This window comes from Hemiscyllium ocellatum, chromosome 39 (genome assembly GCF_020745735.1).
Source record: "Hemiscyllium ocellatum isolate sHemOce1 chromosome 39, sHemOce1.pat.X.cur, whole genome shotgun sequence".
NCBI lineage: Eukaryota > Metazoa > Chordata > Chondrichthyes > Orectolobiformes > Hemiscylliidae > Hemiscyllium > Hemiscyllium ocellatum.
In genome coordinates this window covers 30,183,792-30,202,206 of record NC_083439.1, presented here as the reverse complement: position 1 = coordinate 30,202,206, position 18,415 = coordinate 30,183,792, and the positions used below count along the sequence as shown (strand labels likewise).

General features: G+C 46.2%; 1 protein-coding gene across 1 annotated transcript; it reads left to right on the top strand.

Moving 5' to 3' along the window:
- The first annotated feature begins 11,675 nt into the window (after window positions 1–11,675).
- Window positions 11,676–14,267, top strand: LOC132834217 (zona pellucida sperm-binding protein 3-like). Its single transcript, XM_060852881.1, has 9 exons — window positions 11,676–11,900; window positions 12,690–12,805; window positions 12,897–13,000; window positions 13,090–13,267; window positions 13,351–13,477; window positions 13,558–13,646; window positions 13,734–13,855; window positions 13,940–14,068; window positions 14,146–14,267. Exons 1-9 carry the CDS (start codon window positions 11,676–11,678, stop codon window positions 14,265–14,267), a joined length of 1,212 nt encoding a protein of 403 aa, XP_060708864.1.
- The last annotated feature ends 4,148 nt before the right edge of the window (window positions 14,268–18,415 follow it).

The following is an 18,415-nucleotide window of genomic DNA, read 5'->3' as shown; positions in this document are numbered from 1 at the left end:
TCAGAACTGGTAAAGTCCACCTTGCTCTCATCAGGTTGGAAGGACCTAAAGGTGGAAGATGAGGTGGCCAGAATTGTGACAGAAGCAGCCCAGGACTTGCAAGTCCATAGAATAGGAGGGAGAGTTAGTGTTCAGCCACAGGATGGTGGAGTTGATTGGTGTCCCAGAGGTGTTCTGCAAGTTGGTGAAATGAACTGTCAGACCAAAGGGGTAGTCATGGACACCTGCATGGACCACAGCTATGCCCACCTCTCAGGTGGGAGGAGTAGTCATTGTCTGCAGCTGCACTGGCACCATTACAAGCCTGTTCCTCCATTAGATGGAGGAGTGTATAATTACCAGCTTGCACTTCCAGGAGGGTGAACAGTCCAGTGTTTACTGTGGAGGAGAGTATGGCAGGGGTGGGAAGTGGGGATGTAGATGGTGACATCTTAGAAAAAAAGTGCCCAATTAAGAGGTTGTGGTTGATGTCTTCGATACATACCCTTTCCAGAGTGAAAAGGTTCAACTTCAACTCTGATCAGAACAATAGTGCCATCAATATTCAAAATTACATTTCTATTCAGTCAAATGACCATAACCCTTCAAGACCTGCCATCACAGCTTTGTGTAGGCACATAATAACATTCAGCCCAGTTAGAAATTGCAAGACTGGACAGAATTCTGAGGGATAACAATTCACAACAGGACTGGCAGCATTTCAGGAGATGGTAACATTGGGAATCTACCTGGACATTGCTGAAGAGAATCAGAACAGACTAGAAACATCAACTGTTTCTCCCTCAGACACTACCACATCTGGGCAGTTCCTCCAGCACATTCTGCAAACAGTGATTTAATCAGAATGGGAAGCACCTTTCCAAGGTGGTCATCAATCCTTGGAAGTAGCAAACAATATCTTCCATAACCCAATAATTCAGGAAACTCAGTTCATGGATTGGAGGGGCTCAACCCAGGGATTGTACCCAAGAATATTTTAAACTAAAGGATGCAGAAACAAACCAGCTCCAGACAGAAGACACCATGAATCACTGCTTTATTGACTATGTCAATCACCAGTTGATGGGTGTTTGCTTGTGTCTCCTGTACAGGAGGAAGGCCAGCAATGAAGCAGAGATCAGACAGACAGCTGTCACAGTCAGGACCACCATCACAACCAGCTCTGACTCCACACCTACAAAACAAGGAGAAACCAATGGTTACTGAGGGAAAACAGGGACAGAAAGGGAAACTAGCAGGCAGCCAACTCACCACTTGGAGACTTCTGCATCCTTCCGTCACCCTTAGTCAGAGGCTGTGTTGCCAGGTTGGTCAGCTCAGTATCCAGAATGATCAGGGGGCCAAGTGAGGCCTCCCCCTCCACTCTCTGCAACAACAAACATACCAGTCAGGGGGAAGGAGGTGAGGGGAGAGCCCCAATATCTTGTTGCAGAACTTACATATGCTGCAACATCTGGAAAGTACAAGCTTTGTTCCTGGAATCTCCCTGATCCACTGCAGCAACTCTCAGGTGACAGGTGATGAATATCTGAGGGACACAGTCAGAACAAGTCAGTGTTTAGTGATTCCCTCCCCAGTGTGGAGAAGCACATCAGCAGCTTCCTCTTACCAAGGATCGCTCATCTCCATAGAAACAGAAGGCATCCAGGTCAAATTGGAGTTTGTCCAGCTCGTGCCCGTCTCTCGGCAAGAGAAAGGTTGAAAAGGAGTCCTCAGCTTTGCTGTCCAGGAGGCAACTGCAGATGGACAAAGGGCCATGAAGTGAATGGAGTGAAGCCATTGAGATGGGAGCAGCTGGAGAAAGCAGAGAGCTCCTTACCCATTGTAGTCAATGATGCTGTATCTCAGGGTGGAGTCCTCGTCTGGGCTCAGTGTAGCTACACAGCGATCAATGTACAGCTTCAGGGACACATGGTTGGCCAGTGAAACAGATGCCTCAGTGTGAATGAGGTCTCCCAGGGAGTAGACAGTGGAAGTGCGCTCTAAGCCAGTCACCTGAAGTACAGCAAGACAAGGGTTTGGAGCCAATGGGTACAATCCCAGAGAGCCACCAGGAGATCCCTCCCCAGTCACCCATCACATACCATTCATTAGACACAGAATGATAGATGCCCTTCTCCAGCCCTGGTAGAGCTGAATGGGATCCAGGTGGGCTTGATGGGATTGCTGCTCACATTGCCCATCCTGGGGGAAGGAGACAGGGCAGCCATTTTAGGACAGTGTCAGACAACAGCAGCAGGGGATCATACTGACAATTGAGTAAAGGTTCTCACCTCAAATAACGACAGCACCATTGGTTCTCACAATGACAGATCCAGAATAGTTTGAGATGTGGGTCAGGTGGGTGGTGTAGATTAGGAAGATTTCAGTCATCTGGAAGACATCAGGTTAAGGAATGAGAGGCTGATCTGAAGTGATAAGGATCTACACAGGGTTCACTATGACACCGTCACATTGGGACAATTCTTTAGGGCATGTGACAGTTTCAGGGCCAGGAGACTGCTTTCCCACACCCTGAGCTGGAGGGACCAGTATCCAAAGGCAACAGGTTAGTCATTTAGGATCAACTTAAGGTATTACATCATTCCAAACATCAGGATGGGAATTCCTGATGCAAAAGTTGCTTCAAAAGATGTGTTGGACTCGTAGGCAGAGTTAGAGATAAAAATTGATGGAACAGGGATATGGTGGTTAGCACTGTTGCCTCACAGCACCAGAGACCTGGGTTCAGGCAAGTTTGCCCATTCTCATGTCTGCATGGGTTTCCTCCCACAATGCAAATAAAGTGCAGGTTAGGTGAATTGGCTATGCTAAATTGCCCATAGCATTATGTGAAGGGGTAAATGTAGGGAAATGGTCTGGGTGGGTCATGCTTTGGCATGGACTTGTTGGGCCAAAGGAGAGTCAATTTAATCATAAAATAGCCCCCACAGAGAGGGAATCAAGTCAATTTGTCTCATGGGAATGGAACTACTTTCCCTCAAACTAGCCACAGGTCATGCTGCAATGAGTTATGTTCCTGTGACCTCACTATTGAGAAAAGAATCACCGTCAAAAACCACACTGTAGAAGGTCACTGAACTAAAAATGGAGAGAGAGTTCTAGTATCAAAACACCAGATGATACCCAATTTATACCGACAAAATATACATTGTAACAGAATAACCCCTGTAATCAAGGGATTCTAAACCAACAAGAATGGGAACACAAGGTTAGAGATAGGACAGTTCAAGTACAGACAATCCAGGAGAGGAACTTGGACTAAGAACTTGAAAAAGCAGGAGAATCAACCTCAATACCAATGATCTCAGTCAGGAGAGATCTACAGCCCAAGCTTCCCACAAGAGTAGACAACCCCCATTACCTGCAATCTACTACCACACTCATGCAGCCCATAGTCAAAGAGGACAGTCTGGTTCTCAGGGTAGACCCTGGTTGGCTGACAACCTGCTGTCCCCAGGGTCAGGTCAGCAGCTTTAATCAGGTGCCCAGTTCCAAATAAATCCAGCTGGGCCGTGACCAGCAGGTTGTGCTCTCCACACTACACCATCACAGTCTGCAGTGGGGACACACACCCAACCACAGCCATTCAGAAACTGGAACCAATGGGACCCCCATGAGGAGACATTCTCTCAGGAACAGGACTGGCTCTCACTATTGTCCATGGAAACCTCTGGCTCAGAAACTGTTGCCATGTTTCAGAGCAACAAACTCCAACTAACACCAACAATGGGAACAAACCCCTTACTACAAAATCACCCATGATCACAAACAACTCAACCATCCCCACACACCCCCAACCAGCTCCTTTTACACACACAACCTGCACTCACCTGACACCAATGTGACCAGAAGCAGCAACATTGAACCAATCAACCAGCCCCAATCTCTACAATGTCCACCAATGACTGAACTCATTGAGTTATTACCAGGAGGGCCTATTTCATTTGGACCAATAGGAGTGGCTGTGAGCTGCTGTGCTGTCACCTGACTGAATTCAGCTCCACAAGGTCTCATGGTGAAGGCCACATGAAGACAATCATCAAATGTAGCTCATTGAGCCAGGAGGGTGTCTGCTGGGTCCTCTCCATCCTCACCCAAGGAGACTGACAGTGAGACCCACGGAGAGATTGTCTGAGGATGGGGTTTGGGCAGAACAAAGGGATTGACCTTCTATTACATTTCCCCCTGGAAGTGTTTGATGGAGGCAATATGGAAGAAGCTTTATTCTGAATCTAAACTTGTCATGTCCCTGTCAGGGGAATGTTTGATCGGGACAATGCAGGGAGAGCTTTACTTTCATTTTCCTTTTAATTCATAGACGCGAGGCAGTTTTACTCTGTATTTCACCGTGTGCTGTCTCTGTCCTGGGAACCTTTGATGGGGACAGCTTTCCTTCCAGTTTTCAAGAAAAGAGGAAGATTTCATTTCAGTTGGAAAGAGTAGAATCTTTTACTCTGTTTCTAACTCAAGGAAGTCCCTGGATTGAAAGTGTTTGATGCAGACAGTGTAACTGTACATTTAGTTTAAAAGTGTAGAGACAGCTTTCTGTTGAGTGAAAATGAGCAGAAGAAGCTCATGTATCGAGTCCCACACTGACTTTGCTCTGGTGCAGATTGTTGGGGGATGGTGTTGAGGGAGAAAGTGAGGAGTGCAGATTCTGGAGATCACAGTCAAAGTGTATGGCCCTGGAAAAGCACAGCCGGTCATGCAGCATCTGAGGTGCAGGGGAGTCGGTTTTGGGTATAAGCTCTTCATTAGCATTGTGGATTGGAAAAGGGGGCTTCGAGATAAATAGAAGGTTAGGGGTGGGGGGCAAGGTAGCTAGGATTGCGATAGATAGATGCCTTGGGGGATGGGGGCAAGGCAGCTGGGTTGGCGATAGGTAGATGCAGGTGCGGGGTGTTCAGAGAATTTTACATTCATTCTAAAAGAGAAGATGGGGCAGAACTGCTGCCTCACAGCACCAGGGACATGGGTCCGATTCTAGTCTCGGGTGACTCTCTGTGTGGAGTTTGCACGTTCTCCTTGTGTCTGTGTGGGATTACTCTGGGTGCTCTGGTTCCTGCCACTGTCTAAAGATGTGCAGGTTCGGTGGAATGGCCATGCAAACTTTCCTCAGGGATGTGTAAGTTGGATGCATTAGTGAGGGGACATGTAGAGTAATAGGGGAGGGGAATGAGTCTGGGTGGGTTATCTTTTGGAAAGTCAGTGTGGACTTGTTGGGCCAAATGGCTTGTTTCCATTCTGTAGGGATTGTATGATTCAAAGTTTTTGCGAAGATTTGTAGCTCGGGTGCTCGTTGTTGTGGTTCTGTTTGCCGAATTGTATGATTCTAGATAAAGGTGGATAAATCCCTAGGAGCTAATCAGGTGTACCCTCGACCTCGGGGAAGCTAGGGAAATGATTACTGGGCCCCTTACTGAGATATTTCTATCATTGATAGTTGCAGGTGAGATGCCAGAAGATTGGAGCTTGGCTAACATGTTGTCATGATTTATGAAAGGTGCTAAGGAAAAGCCAGGGAATATAAAGCGATGAGCCTGACATCAGTGGTGGGCAAGTTGTTGGAGGCAATCCTGAGGGAAAGGATTCACATGTATTTGGTAAGCCAAACACTGATTAGGGATAGTCAACATGGCTTTGTGAGTGGGAAATAATGTCTCATGAACTTGATTGAGTTTTTTGAAGAAGTAACAAAGAGAATTGATGAGGACAGAGTAGTGGACATGATTAATATGAACTTCAGTAAGGCATTCAACAAGGTTCCTCATGGGTGACTTGTTAGCAAGGTTAGATCTCAGAATACAGAGATTTGGATACAGAACTGGCTGTAAAGTAGAAGACACAGGGTAGTGGCGGAGGATTGCTTTTCAGAGTGGAGGCCTGTGACCAGTGGTGTGCCATAAGCATCGATGCTGGGTCCACTACTTTTCATCATTTGTGTAAATGATTTGTATATGAACGTAGGAGGTATCGTTAGTAAGTTTGCAGATGACACCAAAATTGGAGGTGTAGTAGAAAGCAAAGGATGTTACCATGATCCAATGTGATTGGGCCATGGCACTTTCACCAGTTTCCTCATTTCCCCTCCTCCCAGCCCCACCCATCTCATTTATCTCTCAGGCATCTTGAGGGCATCCCTTCATTGCTGATGAAGAGTTTGTGCTTGAAACGATGTCTCTCTTGCTCCTCAGATGCTGCCTGACTGGCTACGCTTTTCCAGCAACACACTTTCTGACTCTGATCTCCAGCATCTGCAGTCCTCACTTTCTCCCAACTGAGCACGTGCACCGAGAAATTGCAAATGGAGTTCAATGTAGATCAGTATCAGATGTTACAGTTTGGAAAGTCACATCAAGGTAGGAGGTTCATGATGAATGGTTGTACCTTAAGGAGTGTAGTGGAACAGAGGGACCTTGAGGTTCAGGTGTATGGTTTTCTGAAAGTGGAGTCACAGGTAGACAGGGCAGTGAAGGAGGCTTTTGGCACACTGGCCTTCATCAGTCAGGGCATTGAGTAGAGATGTTGTGAAGTTATGTTGCAGGTGTACAGAATGGTGACGAGGTCTGCACTTGGAGTATTGTGTTCAGTTTTGGCCACCTTACTGTTGGAAAGATGCTATTAAACAGGATAGAGTGCAGAAGGAATTTACAAGGATGTTGCCAGGACTCAGGGTCTGAGTTGGAGGGAGAGGTTGCACAAGCTCGGATGTTTTTCTTTTGAGCAAAGGAGCCGGGGGTGGGAATCTTATGGAAATGTAAAAGGTCAAGAAAGACATGCATGGGATGAATGTACTCAGTCATTTTCCCAGGGTTGAGGAGTCAAGGCCGAGAGGGCACCAGTTTATGGTGAGAGGGGAAAGAATGAAAGGGAATTGAGGAGCAAAGATTTCACACAGAGGGAGGTCCGCATATGGAATAAGAAGCCATAGAAGAGGTGGTTGTGGCAGGTACAAAAACAACGTTCAAAATGCATTTGGATAAATTCATGGATAGGAAAGGATTAGAAGGCTGTGGGCCCTGTCCAGGGAAATGGGGTTAGTGTGGATGGACATTTTCATAGGCAAGGACCAATTTGCCAATTGGAGGAGGTTCCACAATTTCCCCACCCTCACTGATGGGACAGTCCAGCACAAAGGATAAGGCTGAAGCATTTGCAACAACCTGCAGCCAGAAATCTCCAAAGGGATAATCTATTGCAGTCCCCAGCATCACCAATACCTGTCTTCAATCAGTCCTCTTGATTCACGTGACATCGATAAACAGCTGCACATATTGGATACTGTGAAGCCAATGCACCCTGACTAACATTGTGGGAATAAGGTGGAAGAGCTGTGATCCTGAACGTGCTGTGTCCCTGTCCATTCTGAACATCTCCATTTCTGACATTCTGATGGAGGGAAGGTCTTTGATGGAGCAGTTGACATGGTTGTATCTAAGAGAGTACCTTGAGGAAGTCTTGCAGAGATGTCCTGGGAACGTGGTGATTGAACATTGATAACCAGAACCATCTTTCTTTGTGCTGGGCATGACTCCAAACAGCAAAGAGGTTTTTCTAATCTCAGGGTCCAATTTTCCTCTGACTCCTTGGTAAGTTGCTCAGTCAAATTCTTCCTTGGTCTTAAAGCAGTCACCATCACTTACCCTCTTAATTCAGCCCTTTTAGTCATACTTGGACCAAGCTCACTGAGATCAGGAGCTGGGTAACTGGTGGAACACAGACTGAGCATCAGTGACCAGGTTAGTGTGGAGGACATGTGCCTTGATAACACTGTTGACAAAACCTTCTATCACTTCACTTGTGACTGAGAGTGGATTGGTGGGGAAGGAATTGGCAAGGTTGGATTTGTCCCACGTTTTTTGTCAACAGGTCACTATTGGACAATTATCTCCATTTCCAGGTAGATGCTGCAGTTGTAGCTGTACTGGAACAGAATGGATAGGGACACGGCACGTTCAGGATCACAGCTCTTTCACCTTATTCCCACAATGTTAGTCAGGGTGCTTTGGCTTCACAGGATCCAAAGTCTGCAGCTGAGTCTTGATGTCATATGGAGTCAATAGTAATGACTGAAGACAGGTATTGGTGATGCTGGGGACTTGAATGGATTGGATCTTTCTGGCTGTAGATTGTTGCAAATGCTTCAGCCTTATCCTTTGTGCTGGGCTCCTCCATCAATGAGGGTGGGGAAATTTGTGGAACCTCCTCCTCTTGGCAATTATTTAATTCTCAGAGACCTACAACAGACTGACAGGCCCTTCAGCCCAAACTGGTCTGTGCTGACCACAATGTCCATCCATACTAACCCCATTTCCCTGTACAGGGCCCACAGCCTCCTAATCCTTTCCTATCCATGTATTTCTTTAAATGCACTATTGAACGTTATTTATGTACCTGCCTCAACCATTTCTGCTGGCTTCTTATTCCATATGCGTACCCCACCACGGTGTGAAATCATTGCACTTGATGTTCCCATTCATTCTTTCCCCACTAACCTTAAACTGATGTCCTCTCGTCCTTAACACCTCCACGCTGAGAAAAAGACTGAGTGCATTCACCGCATCCATGCCTTTCATGATCTCATACACTTCCATAAGAATACACCATCAACACCACCCCTACCCCAGTCTCCTTTGCTCTAAAGAAAAAAGTCCGAGCATGTCCAACCTCTCCCTCCTACTCAGACCCTGAGTCCTGGCAACATCCTTGTAAATTCCTTCTGCACTCTATCCTGTTTAATAGCATCTTTCCTATAGCAAGGTGACCAAAACTGAACACAATACTCCAAGTGCAGCCTCAACAACATTCTGTACACCTGCAACATCACTTCCAAATGTCTGTACTCAGTGCCCTGACTGATGAAGGCCAGTGTACCCATAGCCGCCTTAACTGCCCTGTCTACCTGTGACTCCACTTTCAGAGAACCACACACCTGAACTTCAAGGTCCCTCTGTTCCACTACACTCCTTAAGGCCCGAACATTCATCATGATACTCCAACTTAGATTTGACTTTCCAAAATGTAACACCTCATACTGACCTACATTGAACTCCATTTGCAATTTCTCGGTGCACGTGCCCAGTTGGGAGAAAGTGAGGGCTGGAGATCAGAGTTGGGCAATGTGGTGCTGTCAAAGCACAGCCGGTCAGGCAGCATCTGAGGAACAAGGGAGATAATGTTTTAAGCACAAGCTCTTCATCAGGAATGGGTGGGACCCTAAAGGGGGCTGAGAGGTAAATGGGAGGGGCTGGGGTTGGGAGGAGGGGAAATAAGGAAACTGGTGAAATTGACACGATCCAATCACGAGATCATGGTAACCTCCTTCACTGACAACTACACCTCCAATTTTGGTGTCATCTGCAAACTTACTAACGATACCTCCTAGGTTCATATCCAAATCATTTATACAAATCACAAAAAGCTCCGATCCTTATGGCACACCACTGGTCACTGGCCTCTACTCTGAAAAGCAATCCTCCATTACTACCCATGTCTTTTACCTTCCAGCCAGTTCTGTATCCACAAAACTGTATTCCATGAGATTTAAACCTGCTAATCAGTCACCCATGAGGCACTTTGTTGAATGCCTTGCTGAAGTCCATACAGATCACGTCCACCACACTGCTCTCATCAATCCTCTGTGTTACTACTTCAAAAAAGTCAATCAATTTTATGAGAAATGATTTCTCTCCCACAAAGCTATGCTGACTATCCCAAATCAGACTTTGGCTTACCAAATGCATGAAATTCCTGTCACTCAGGATCCCCTCCTATAACTTGCCCACCACCGATGCCAAGCTCACTAGTCTGTAGTTCCCTGGCTTTTCCTGACCACCTTTCCTAAATAGTGACAACACATTAGCCAACCTCCAGTCTTCCAGTACCTCACCTGCAAATGTTGATGATACAAATTTCTTAGTGAGGACCAACAATCATTCCCAGAGATTCCTACAGAGTTCCAGGTACACCTGATCAGGTCATAGGGATTTATAAACATTTATGTTGAATCATAGAATCACTACAGTGTGGAAACAGGCCATTTGGCCCATCAAGTCCATGCTGACCCTTTGAAGAGTAACCCAGCCAAACCCATTCCCTTACCCTATGACTTTGCATATTCCCTGACTAATGTACCAAACCTACACATCCCTGACCACTGACGGTACTTTCCCATGGCTAACCCACCTAACCTATACATCTTTGAACAGTGGGAGGAGACTGGAGCTCCAAGAGTGATTCCACACAGACACAACGAGAATGTGCAAACTCCACACAGAGAGTCACCCGAGACTGGAATCAAACCCATGTCCCTGGTGCTGTGAGGTAGCAGTGCTAACCACTGTGCCACCGTGCTGCCCCAGCGTCCCTTTTAGAATGAATGTAAAATTCTCTCAACACCCTGCACCTGCATCTACATATCACCATCCCAGCTATCTTGCTCCCCAACCTCTAACCTTCTATTTATCTCTCAGCCCCCTTTCCCAACCCATAATCCTGATGAAGTACTTATACCTGAAACATTGACTCTCCTGCTCCTCAGATGCTGCATGACCTACTGTACTTTTCAGGGACCATACACTTTGACTGTGATCTCCAGAATCTGCAATCCTCACTTTCACTCTCAACGCCATCCCCCAACAAACTCCGCCAGAGCAAGGTCAACATGGGACTCGATACATGAGCTTCCTCTGCTCATTTTCACTGAACAGAAAGCTGTCTCTACACTTTTAAACTAAATGTATAGCTACACTGTCTGCATCAAACACTTTCAATCCAGGGACCTCACTGAGTTAGAAATGGAGTAATAGATTTTACTCTTTCCAATTGAAACTAAAGCTTCTTCTATTCTTGAAAACTGGAAGGAAAGCTGTCCCCATCAAAGACTCCCAGGACAGAGACAGCACACGGTGAAATACAGAGGAAAACTACCACGACTCTATGAATTAAAAGGAACATCACAGTAAAGCTCTTGCTGCATTGTCCCGATCAAACATTCCCCAGACAGGGACATGACAAGTTTAGATTCAGAATAAAGCTTCTTCCATATTGCCTCCATCAAACACTTTCCGGGGGAGGTGTAATATAAGGTCAATCCCTTTGTTCTACCCAAATCCCCATCCTCAAACAATCTCTCCGTGGGTCTCACCATCAGTCCCATCGGAAGAGGGTGGGGAGGACCCAGCAGACACCCCCCTGGATAAATGAGCTCCATTTGATGATTGTCTACATGCGGCCTTCACCATGAGACTTTGTGCAGCTGAATTCAGTCAGGTGACAGCACAGCAGCTCACAGCCACTCCTATTGGTCCAAATGAAATAGGCCCTCCTAGTAATAACTCGATGAGTTCAGTCATTGGTGGACATTGTAGAGATTGGGGCTGGTTGATTGGTTCAATGTTGCTGCTTCTGGTCACATTGGTGTCAGGTGAGTGTAGGTTGTGTGTGTAAAAGGAGCTGGTTGGGGGTGTGTGGGGATTGTTGAGTTATTTAGGGTTATGGGTGATTTTGTAGTGAGGGGTTTGTTCCCTTTGTTGGTGTTAGTTGGAGCTGTTTGTTGCTCTGAAACATGGCAACAGTTTCTGAGCCAGAGGTTTCCATGGACAATAGTGAGAGCCAGTCCTGTTCCTGAGAGAGTGCCTCCTCATGGGGATCCCATTGGTTCCAGTTTCCAAATGTCTGAGGTTGGGAGTGTGTCCCCACTGCAGACTGTGATGGTGCAGTGTGGAGAGCACAACCTGCTGGTCATGGCCCAGCTGGATTTATTTGGAACTGGGCACCTGATTAAAGCTACTGACCTGACCCTGGGGACAGCAGGTTGTCAGCCAACCAGGGTCTACCCTGAGAACCAGACTGTCCTCTTTGACTATGGGCTACATGAGTGTGGTAGTAGATTGCAGGTAATGGGGGTTGTCTACTCTTGCTGGAAGCTTGGGCTGTCCAGGTTTTCCTGGATGTGGTGATGCTGATATGGAGGAGGACTAGACTTCTAAATTCTCGTTGTCAGCCTAAGTTCCTATCTTGGATTGTACTGTACCTGAACTGTTTTCTGTTTCTAACCTTGTGCTCCTATTCTCACTGTGTAATCAGAAGCCTCTAAACCATTGTTCTGTTAGAATGTACATTTTGTCAATAGAATTTGTCCTGTAGCTTAAACTGTTTTGATTTCATTCTGGTTAATTATTGTTTTCTCTACTTTTCCCATCTTATGCACTCTGTATATTGCCTCACATTGCTATTAATCTCTCCACATATTCTGCTCGTAAATCTTTGCTCACAATCTGAAAATTTCATGATAACATCGGGAGATGATGGCCAAAAATCCCTGCAGCCTCTTCCCTGTGATAACAATCACCATGTCCCTGTTCCCTCAATATTGATCTCTAATTCTGCCTGAGACACCAACACAACCTTCATTCAGCCAATGTTTGGATCAGGAATTCCCATCTTGACATCTACAATGATGTCACACCTTGTTAAATTGATCCTAAATGACACTAACCCCTGACCTGTGACCTAGAGCTCTCTAGTAGTGGTCCCTTGTGCTTGGGGTGGGAAAGCAGTCTCCTGTCCCTGAAACTGTCACATGCCCTAAAGAATTGTCCCAATGTGATGGTGTCATAGTTAACCCTGTGTAGATCCTTCTCATTTCAGATCAGTCCCTCATTCCTTACACTGGTGTCTTCTAGATGACTGGAGATTTCCTGATCTACACCACCAACCTGACCCACATCCCAAACTATCCTGGATCTGTCATTGTGAGAACAAATGGAGCTGTTGTTCCCATTGAATGTCGGTATTTCAGGTGAGAATCTTTAATTGTCAATATGATCCCCTGCTGCTGTTGTTTGACACTATTCTAAAATGGCTGCCCTGTCTCCTTTTCTTGCCCTCAGGAAGGGCAATGTGAGCAGCAATCCCATCAAGCCCACCTGGATCCCATTCAGCTCCACCAGGTCTGGAGAAGGGCATCTGTCATTCTCCCTGCGTCTAATGAATGGTATGTGATGGGTGACTGGGGAGGAATCTCCTGATGGCTCTCTGGGAGTTGTACCCATTGGTTCCAACCCTTGTCTTGCTGTACTTCAGGTGATTGGCTTACAGAGCGCACTTCCACTGTCTACTTCCTGGGAGACCTCATTCACATTGAGGCATCTGTTTCACTGGCCAACCATGTGTCCCTGAAGCTGTACATTGATCGCTGTGTAGCTACACTGAGCCCAGACAAGGACTCCACCCCAAGATACAGCATCATTGACTACAATGGGTAAGGAGCTCTCTGCTTTCTCCAGCTGCTCCCATCTCAATGGCTTCACTCCATTCACTTCATGGCCCTTTGTCCATCTGCAGTTGCCTCCTGGACAGCAAAGCTGAGGACTCCTTTTCAACCTTTGTGTTGCCCAGAGATGGGCGGGAGCCGGACAAGCTCCAGTTTGACCTGGATGCCTTCCGTTTCTATGGAGATGAGCGATCCTTGGTAAGAGGAAGCTGCTGATGGGGTTTCTCCACACTGGGGAGGGAGTCACTCAACACTGACTTGTTCTGACTGTCCCTCAGATATTCATCACCTGTCAGCTGAGAGTTGCTGCAGTGGATCAGGGAGATTCCAGGAACAAAGCTTGTACTTTCCAGAAGCTGGAGCGTATGTAAGTTCCCTCTCCCTGTCCCTCGGGGATGTTGTTGTTGGGAGAGGTGATGCACCATGTGGTTGATGGGCTGTTTCTCTTGTTTAGCTGGAGGCCATTGGAGGGGTCAGACAGTGACATTTGTGCCTGTTGCCATGTAGGGAATTGTGGGAGCTCAAGGGAGATCCTGATCCCTTTCAGAGGAAGGAGAGACCTTGGCCCTGAAGCTGGTAGGACATTGACCCTCTAGATGTTCGGAATACCCCTCACTTACCCTCCCCCATCCCTCCCCCTTACTGTTATGTTTTTCGCAGAGAGTGAAGCTGGATTGGAGTGGGAGGCCTCACTTGGTCCCCTGATCATTCTGGATACTGAGCTGACCAACCTGGCAATGCAGCCCCTGACTGAGGGTGATGCAAGGATGCAGGAGAGGTCTCCAAGCGGTGAGTTGGCTGCCTGCTGGTTTCCCTTTCCGTCCCGGTTTTCCCTCAGTAACCATTGGTTTCTCCTTGTTTTGTAGGTGTGGAGTCAAAGCTGGTTGTGATGGTGGTCCTGACTGTGACAGCTGTCTGTCTGATCTCTGCTTCATTGCTGGCCTTCCTCCTGTACAGGAGACACAAGCAAACACCCATCAACTGGTGATTGAAATAGTCAATAAAGCATTAATTCATGGTGTCTTCTGTCTGGAGCTAGTTTGTTTCTGCATCCTTTCTTAGTTTAAAACTATTCCTGGGTACAATCCCTGGGTTGAGCCTGCTGGCAAGTCCTGTAGGGTTGTGGTCATTTGAATGAATAGAAATGTAATTTTGAATATTGATAGCCTAATCTTCTGGTAAGAGTTGAAGTTATTAAACTCTTCACTCTAGAAAGGGTGTATTTTAAGACATCAAGCACAACCTCTAATTGGGCTTATACAAGATATCATCATCCACTTTGCACGTTCTCCCCATGTCTGCGTGGGTTTCCTCCGGGTTCTCCGGTTTCCTCCCACAGTCCAAAAAAGTGCGGGTCAGGTGAATTGGCTATGCTAAATTGCCCTTAGTGTTAGGTAAGGGGTATGGGTGGGTTGCGCTTCGGCGGGTCGGTGTGGACTTGTTGGGCCGATGGGCCTGTTTCCACACTGTAAGTAATCTAATCTAAAATCCCCTTCCATACACTCCAAGGTAAACACTGAACTGTTCACCCTCCTGGAAGCACAAGCTGGTACTGGTTCACTACTCCATCTAATGAAGGAACAAATGTGTAATGGTGCCAGTGCAGCAGCAGATGTCAGCTCCATGCAGGTGTGAATGGCTATCCCTTTGCTCTGACAGTTCCACCAACTTGTGGAATACCTCTTGGTCACCAATCACCCCACCACCCTGTGGCTGCACTCTCAAACTTTTCCCCCTTCACCCTCTAAGAACATGCAAGTCCTGGGCTGTTTTGGCCACAACGTTCTAGCCACCTTCAACTAGAGGAAGAACATGTCATCTTTCACCTTTAGGACCCTCCAACCTGATGAGATCAATGTGGACTTTACCAGTTCTGGTCTTGCTCCCCATCCCAGATCCAACTTTCTAACTCAGCACAGTCCAACATCTCTACCTTCCTTCCCACCTATAACCAGCTGTCCCGGCCTTCATCTCCCTGTTGTATTCCTAGCTGCCTTTCGCCCAGCCCCACTCTCTTCCACATATCTATCAACTGCCTTGGAGCCTTCTCCCACATTCCCCATAGATGTTGTCTGTTCCTTGGATGCTGCCTGACTCTGTGCTTTTCCAGCACCATGTGTTTTGGTTCTGCGTTCTCACTTTCTCCCTGGCCCAATAGTCATATCCAATAAATCCCCTTCCCCCATCTTCACTAACGGTAAACTCCGACAACACATTGTCTTTCTTACACTCTTCCTGCTATTGGAGTTGCGCCTCCATTCCCCCACCTGCCCAGTTTTTAATCTGTCAATGGGGAGGAGGTTTTTAAAAAAAAAACTCCAATTTCTAGGCTCCAGCAGCTACTGAAAGCTAAATCTAGTAATTCTACTTCTGCAGGCTGGATTGCACCCATTCAGGATGCTTCTATTGTTCCAATTTCTTAAACCCCAAGGCCTCATAAGCTGTTTACGTTACTGGTTTCTAATAGAGAGCTCCCTGCCTTTGCCTCCAAGTTTCTTTCAAAAAAAACCAGGGCAAAATGTAATTCTAAAAATGACAGTACTGTCACATGCTGAAGACTCTGGAAGGGACTTACTGTCAGGACTAAAACCAAGATACTGCCCTGGCTGGGCATCTGAAGCATACCACAAAATATTGGGAAAAACCAAGGTGGTCTGGCAGCATTTGAGAGATCCTGCTAAGCTTTCAAAAGTCACACCCAACATGAACTGTTTCCACAGACTCTAAGATTTCTCTTGCATTCTCGCTGGCAGCATAGTAGTGCAGTGGTTAGCACTGCTGCGTCATCGCACCAAGGACCTGGGTTCGATCCCAACATTCGCCGATGATCTGTGTGGAACTCTCCCTGTATCTACGTGGATTTTCTCCCACAATACGCTGCCTAAATGGAAGGGAGATGAACTCAGGGTGTGGTTAGGAACATGTGACTGGGACACCATCACAATTACTGAAACATGGCTCAGTGATGGATAGGACTGGCAGCTTGAAGGTTTTTTTTAGATTAGATTAGAAACCGGAGCACCGGGAAGAAACCCACGCAGACACGGGGAGAACGTGCAAACTCCACACAGTCAGTCACCTGAGTCGGGAAATACAAATGTGTCAGGAAGGAAGGCAAGAGAGGAGGGGGGAGTGATGTTTTTGAGAAGGGATGTCATTGTGGTTGTACTGTGGGAAGGTATTCTTGAAAATACATCCAGGGAAGTTGTTTGGGTTGAACTGAGAAATAAGAAAGAGATGGTCATTGTATTGTATTGTAGACCCCCTAGTCATCAGAGGGAAACTGAGAAACAAATTTGTAAGGATATCTGTGAGAATAATAGAGTGGTTATGGTAGGGGATTTTAACTTTCCAAACATAACACTATGGCAGTCCCAGTCTAAGGGTTTAGATGGAGAGGAATTTGTGAAGTGTGTACAAGAACATTTGCTGATTCATTATGTCGATGAACCTACGAGAGAAGTTGCAAAAATTGACTACTTTTGGGAAACGGGGAGCATTTTGGGGCCAGCGACCGTAATTCTATTAGATTTAAAATAGTGATGGAAAAGGATAGACCAGATCTAAAAGTTGAAGTTCTAAATTAACGAAAGGCCAATTTTGACAGTTTTCAGCAAGAACCTTCAAACACTGATTGGAGGCAGATTTTCGCAGGGGAAGGGACAGCTGGAAAATGGGAAGCCTTTAGAAATGAGAGAATGAGAATCCAGAGAAAATATATTCGTGTTTGGGTGAAAGGAAAGGCTGGGAGGTATAGGGAATGCTGTATATCTACAGAAATTGAGAGTTTGGTTAAGAAAAAGAAGGCGGCATGTGTCAGGAATAGACAGGATAGATCAATGAATCCTTCAAAGAGTATAAAGGAAGTAGGAATAAAGTTAAGAGGAAAATCAGGAGGGCAAAAAGGGGACATGAGACAGCTTTGGCAAATAGAGTAAAGGAGAATCCAAAGGGTTTTTACAAATACATAAAGGACAAAAGGGTAACTAAGGAGAGAACTGGGCCCCTCAAAGTACAGCAAGGCGACCTTTGTGTGGAGCCGCAGGAGATGGGGGAGATACTAAACAAATATTTTGCATCAGTATTTACTGTGGAAAAGAATCTAGGGAAATAGATGGTGACATGTATTGAAAAATGTCCACATTACAGAGGAGGAAGTGATGGATGTCTTGAAATGCATAAAAGTGGGTAAATCACCAGGACCTGATCAGGTATTCCCCAGAATTTTGTGGGAAGCTAGGGAAGTGATTGCTGGTCACCTTGTAACCTTGATAATCACAGGTGAGGTGCTGGTAGACTGGAGTTTGGCTAACGTGGTGCCACTGTTTAAGAAAGGTGGTAAGGACAAGCCAGGGAACTATAGACCAGTGAGCCTGATCTCGGTGGTGGGCAAGTTGTTGAAGGGAATGCTGAGGGACAGGATGTACATATATTTGGAAAGGCAACGATTGATTAGGAAAAGTCAACATGGCTTTGTACGTGGGAAATCATGTCTCACAAACTTGATTGAGTTTTTTGAAGAAGTAACAAAGAGGATTGATGAGGGCAGAGTGGTAGATGAGATCTAGATGGACTTCAGTAAGGCCTTCGACAAGTATCCCCATGGGAGACTGATTAGCAAGGTTAGATCTTATAGAATACAGGGAGAACTAGCCATTTGGATACAGAACTGGCTCAAAGGTAGAAGATAGAGGGTGATGGTGGAGGGTTGATTTTGAGACTGGAGACCTGTGACCAATGGAGTGCATCAAGGATCAGTGGTGGGTCCATTACTTTTCATCATTTATATAAATGATTTGGGTGTGAGCATACAAGGTATAGTTCGTAATTTTGCAGATGACACCAAAATTGGAGGTATAGTGCACATTGAAGAAGGTTACCTCAGAGTACAATGGGATCTTGATCAGATGGGCCAATGGACTGAGAAGTGGCAGATGGAGTTTAATTTAGATAAATATGAGGTGCTGCATTTTGGCAAAACAAGTTTTAATAGGACTTCTACACTTAATGGTAAGGTCCTAGGGAGTGTTGCTGAACAGAGACCTTGGAGTCCAGGTTCAGAGCTCCTTGAAATTGGAGTCATAGGTGGATAGGATAGTGAAGAAGGCATTTGGTATGCTTTCCTTTATTGGCCAG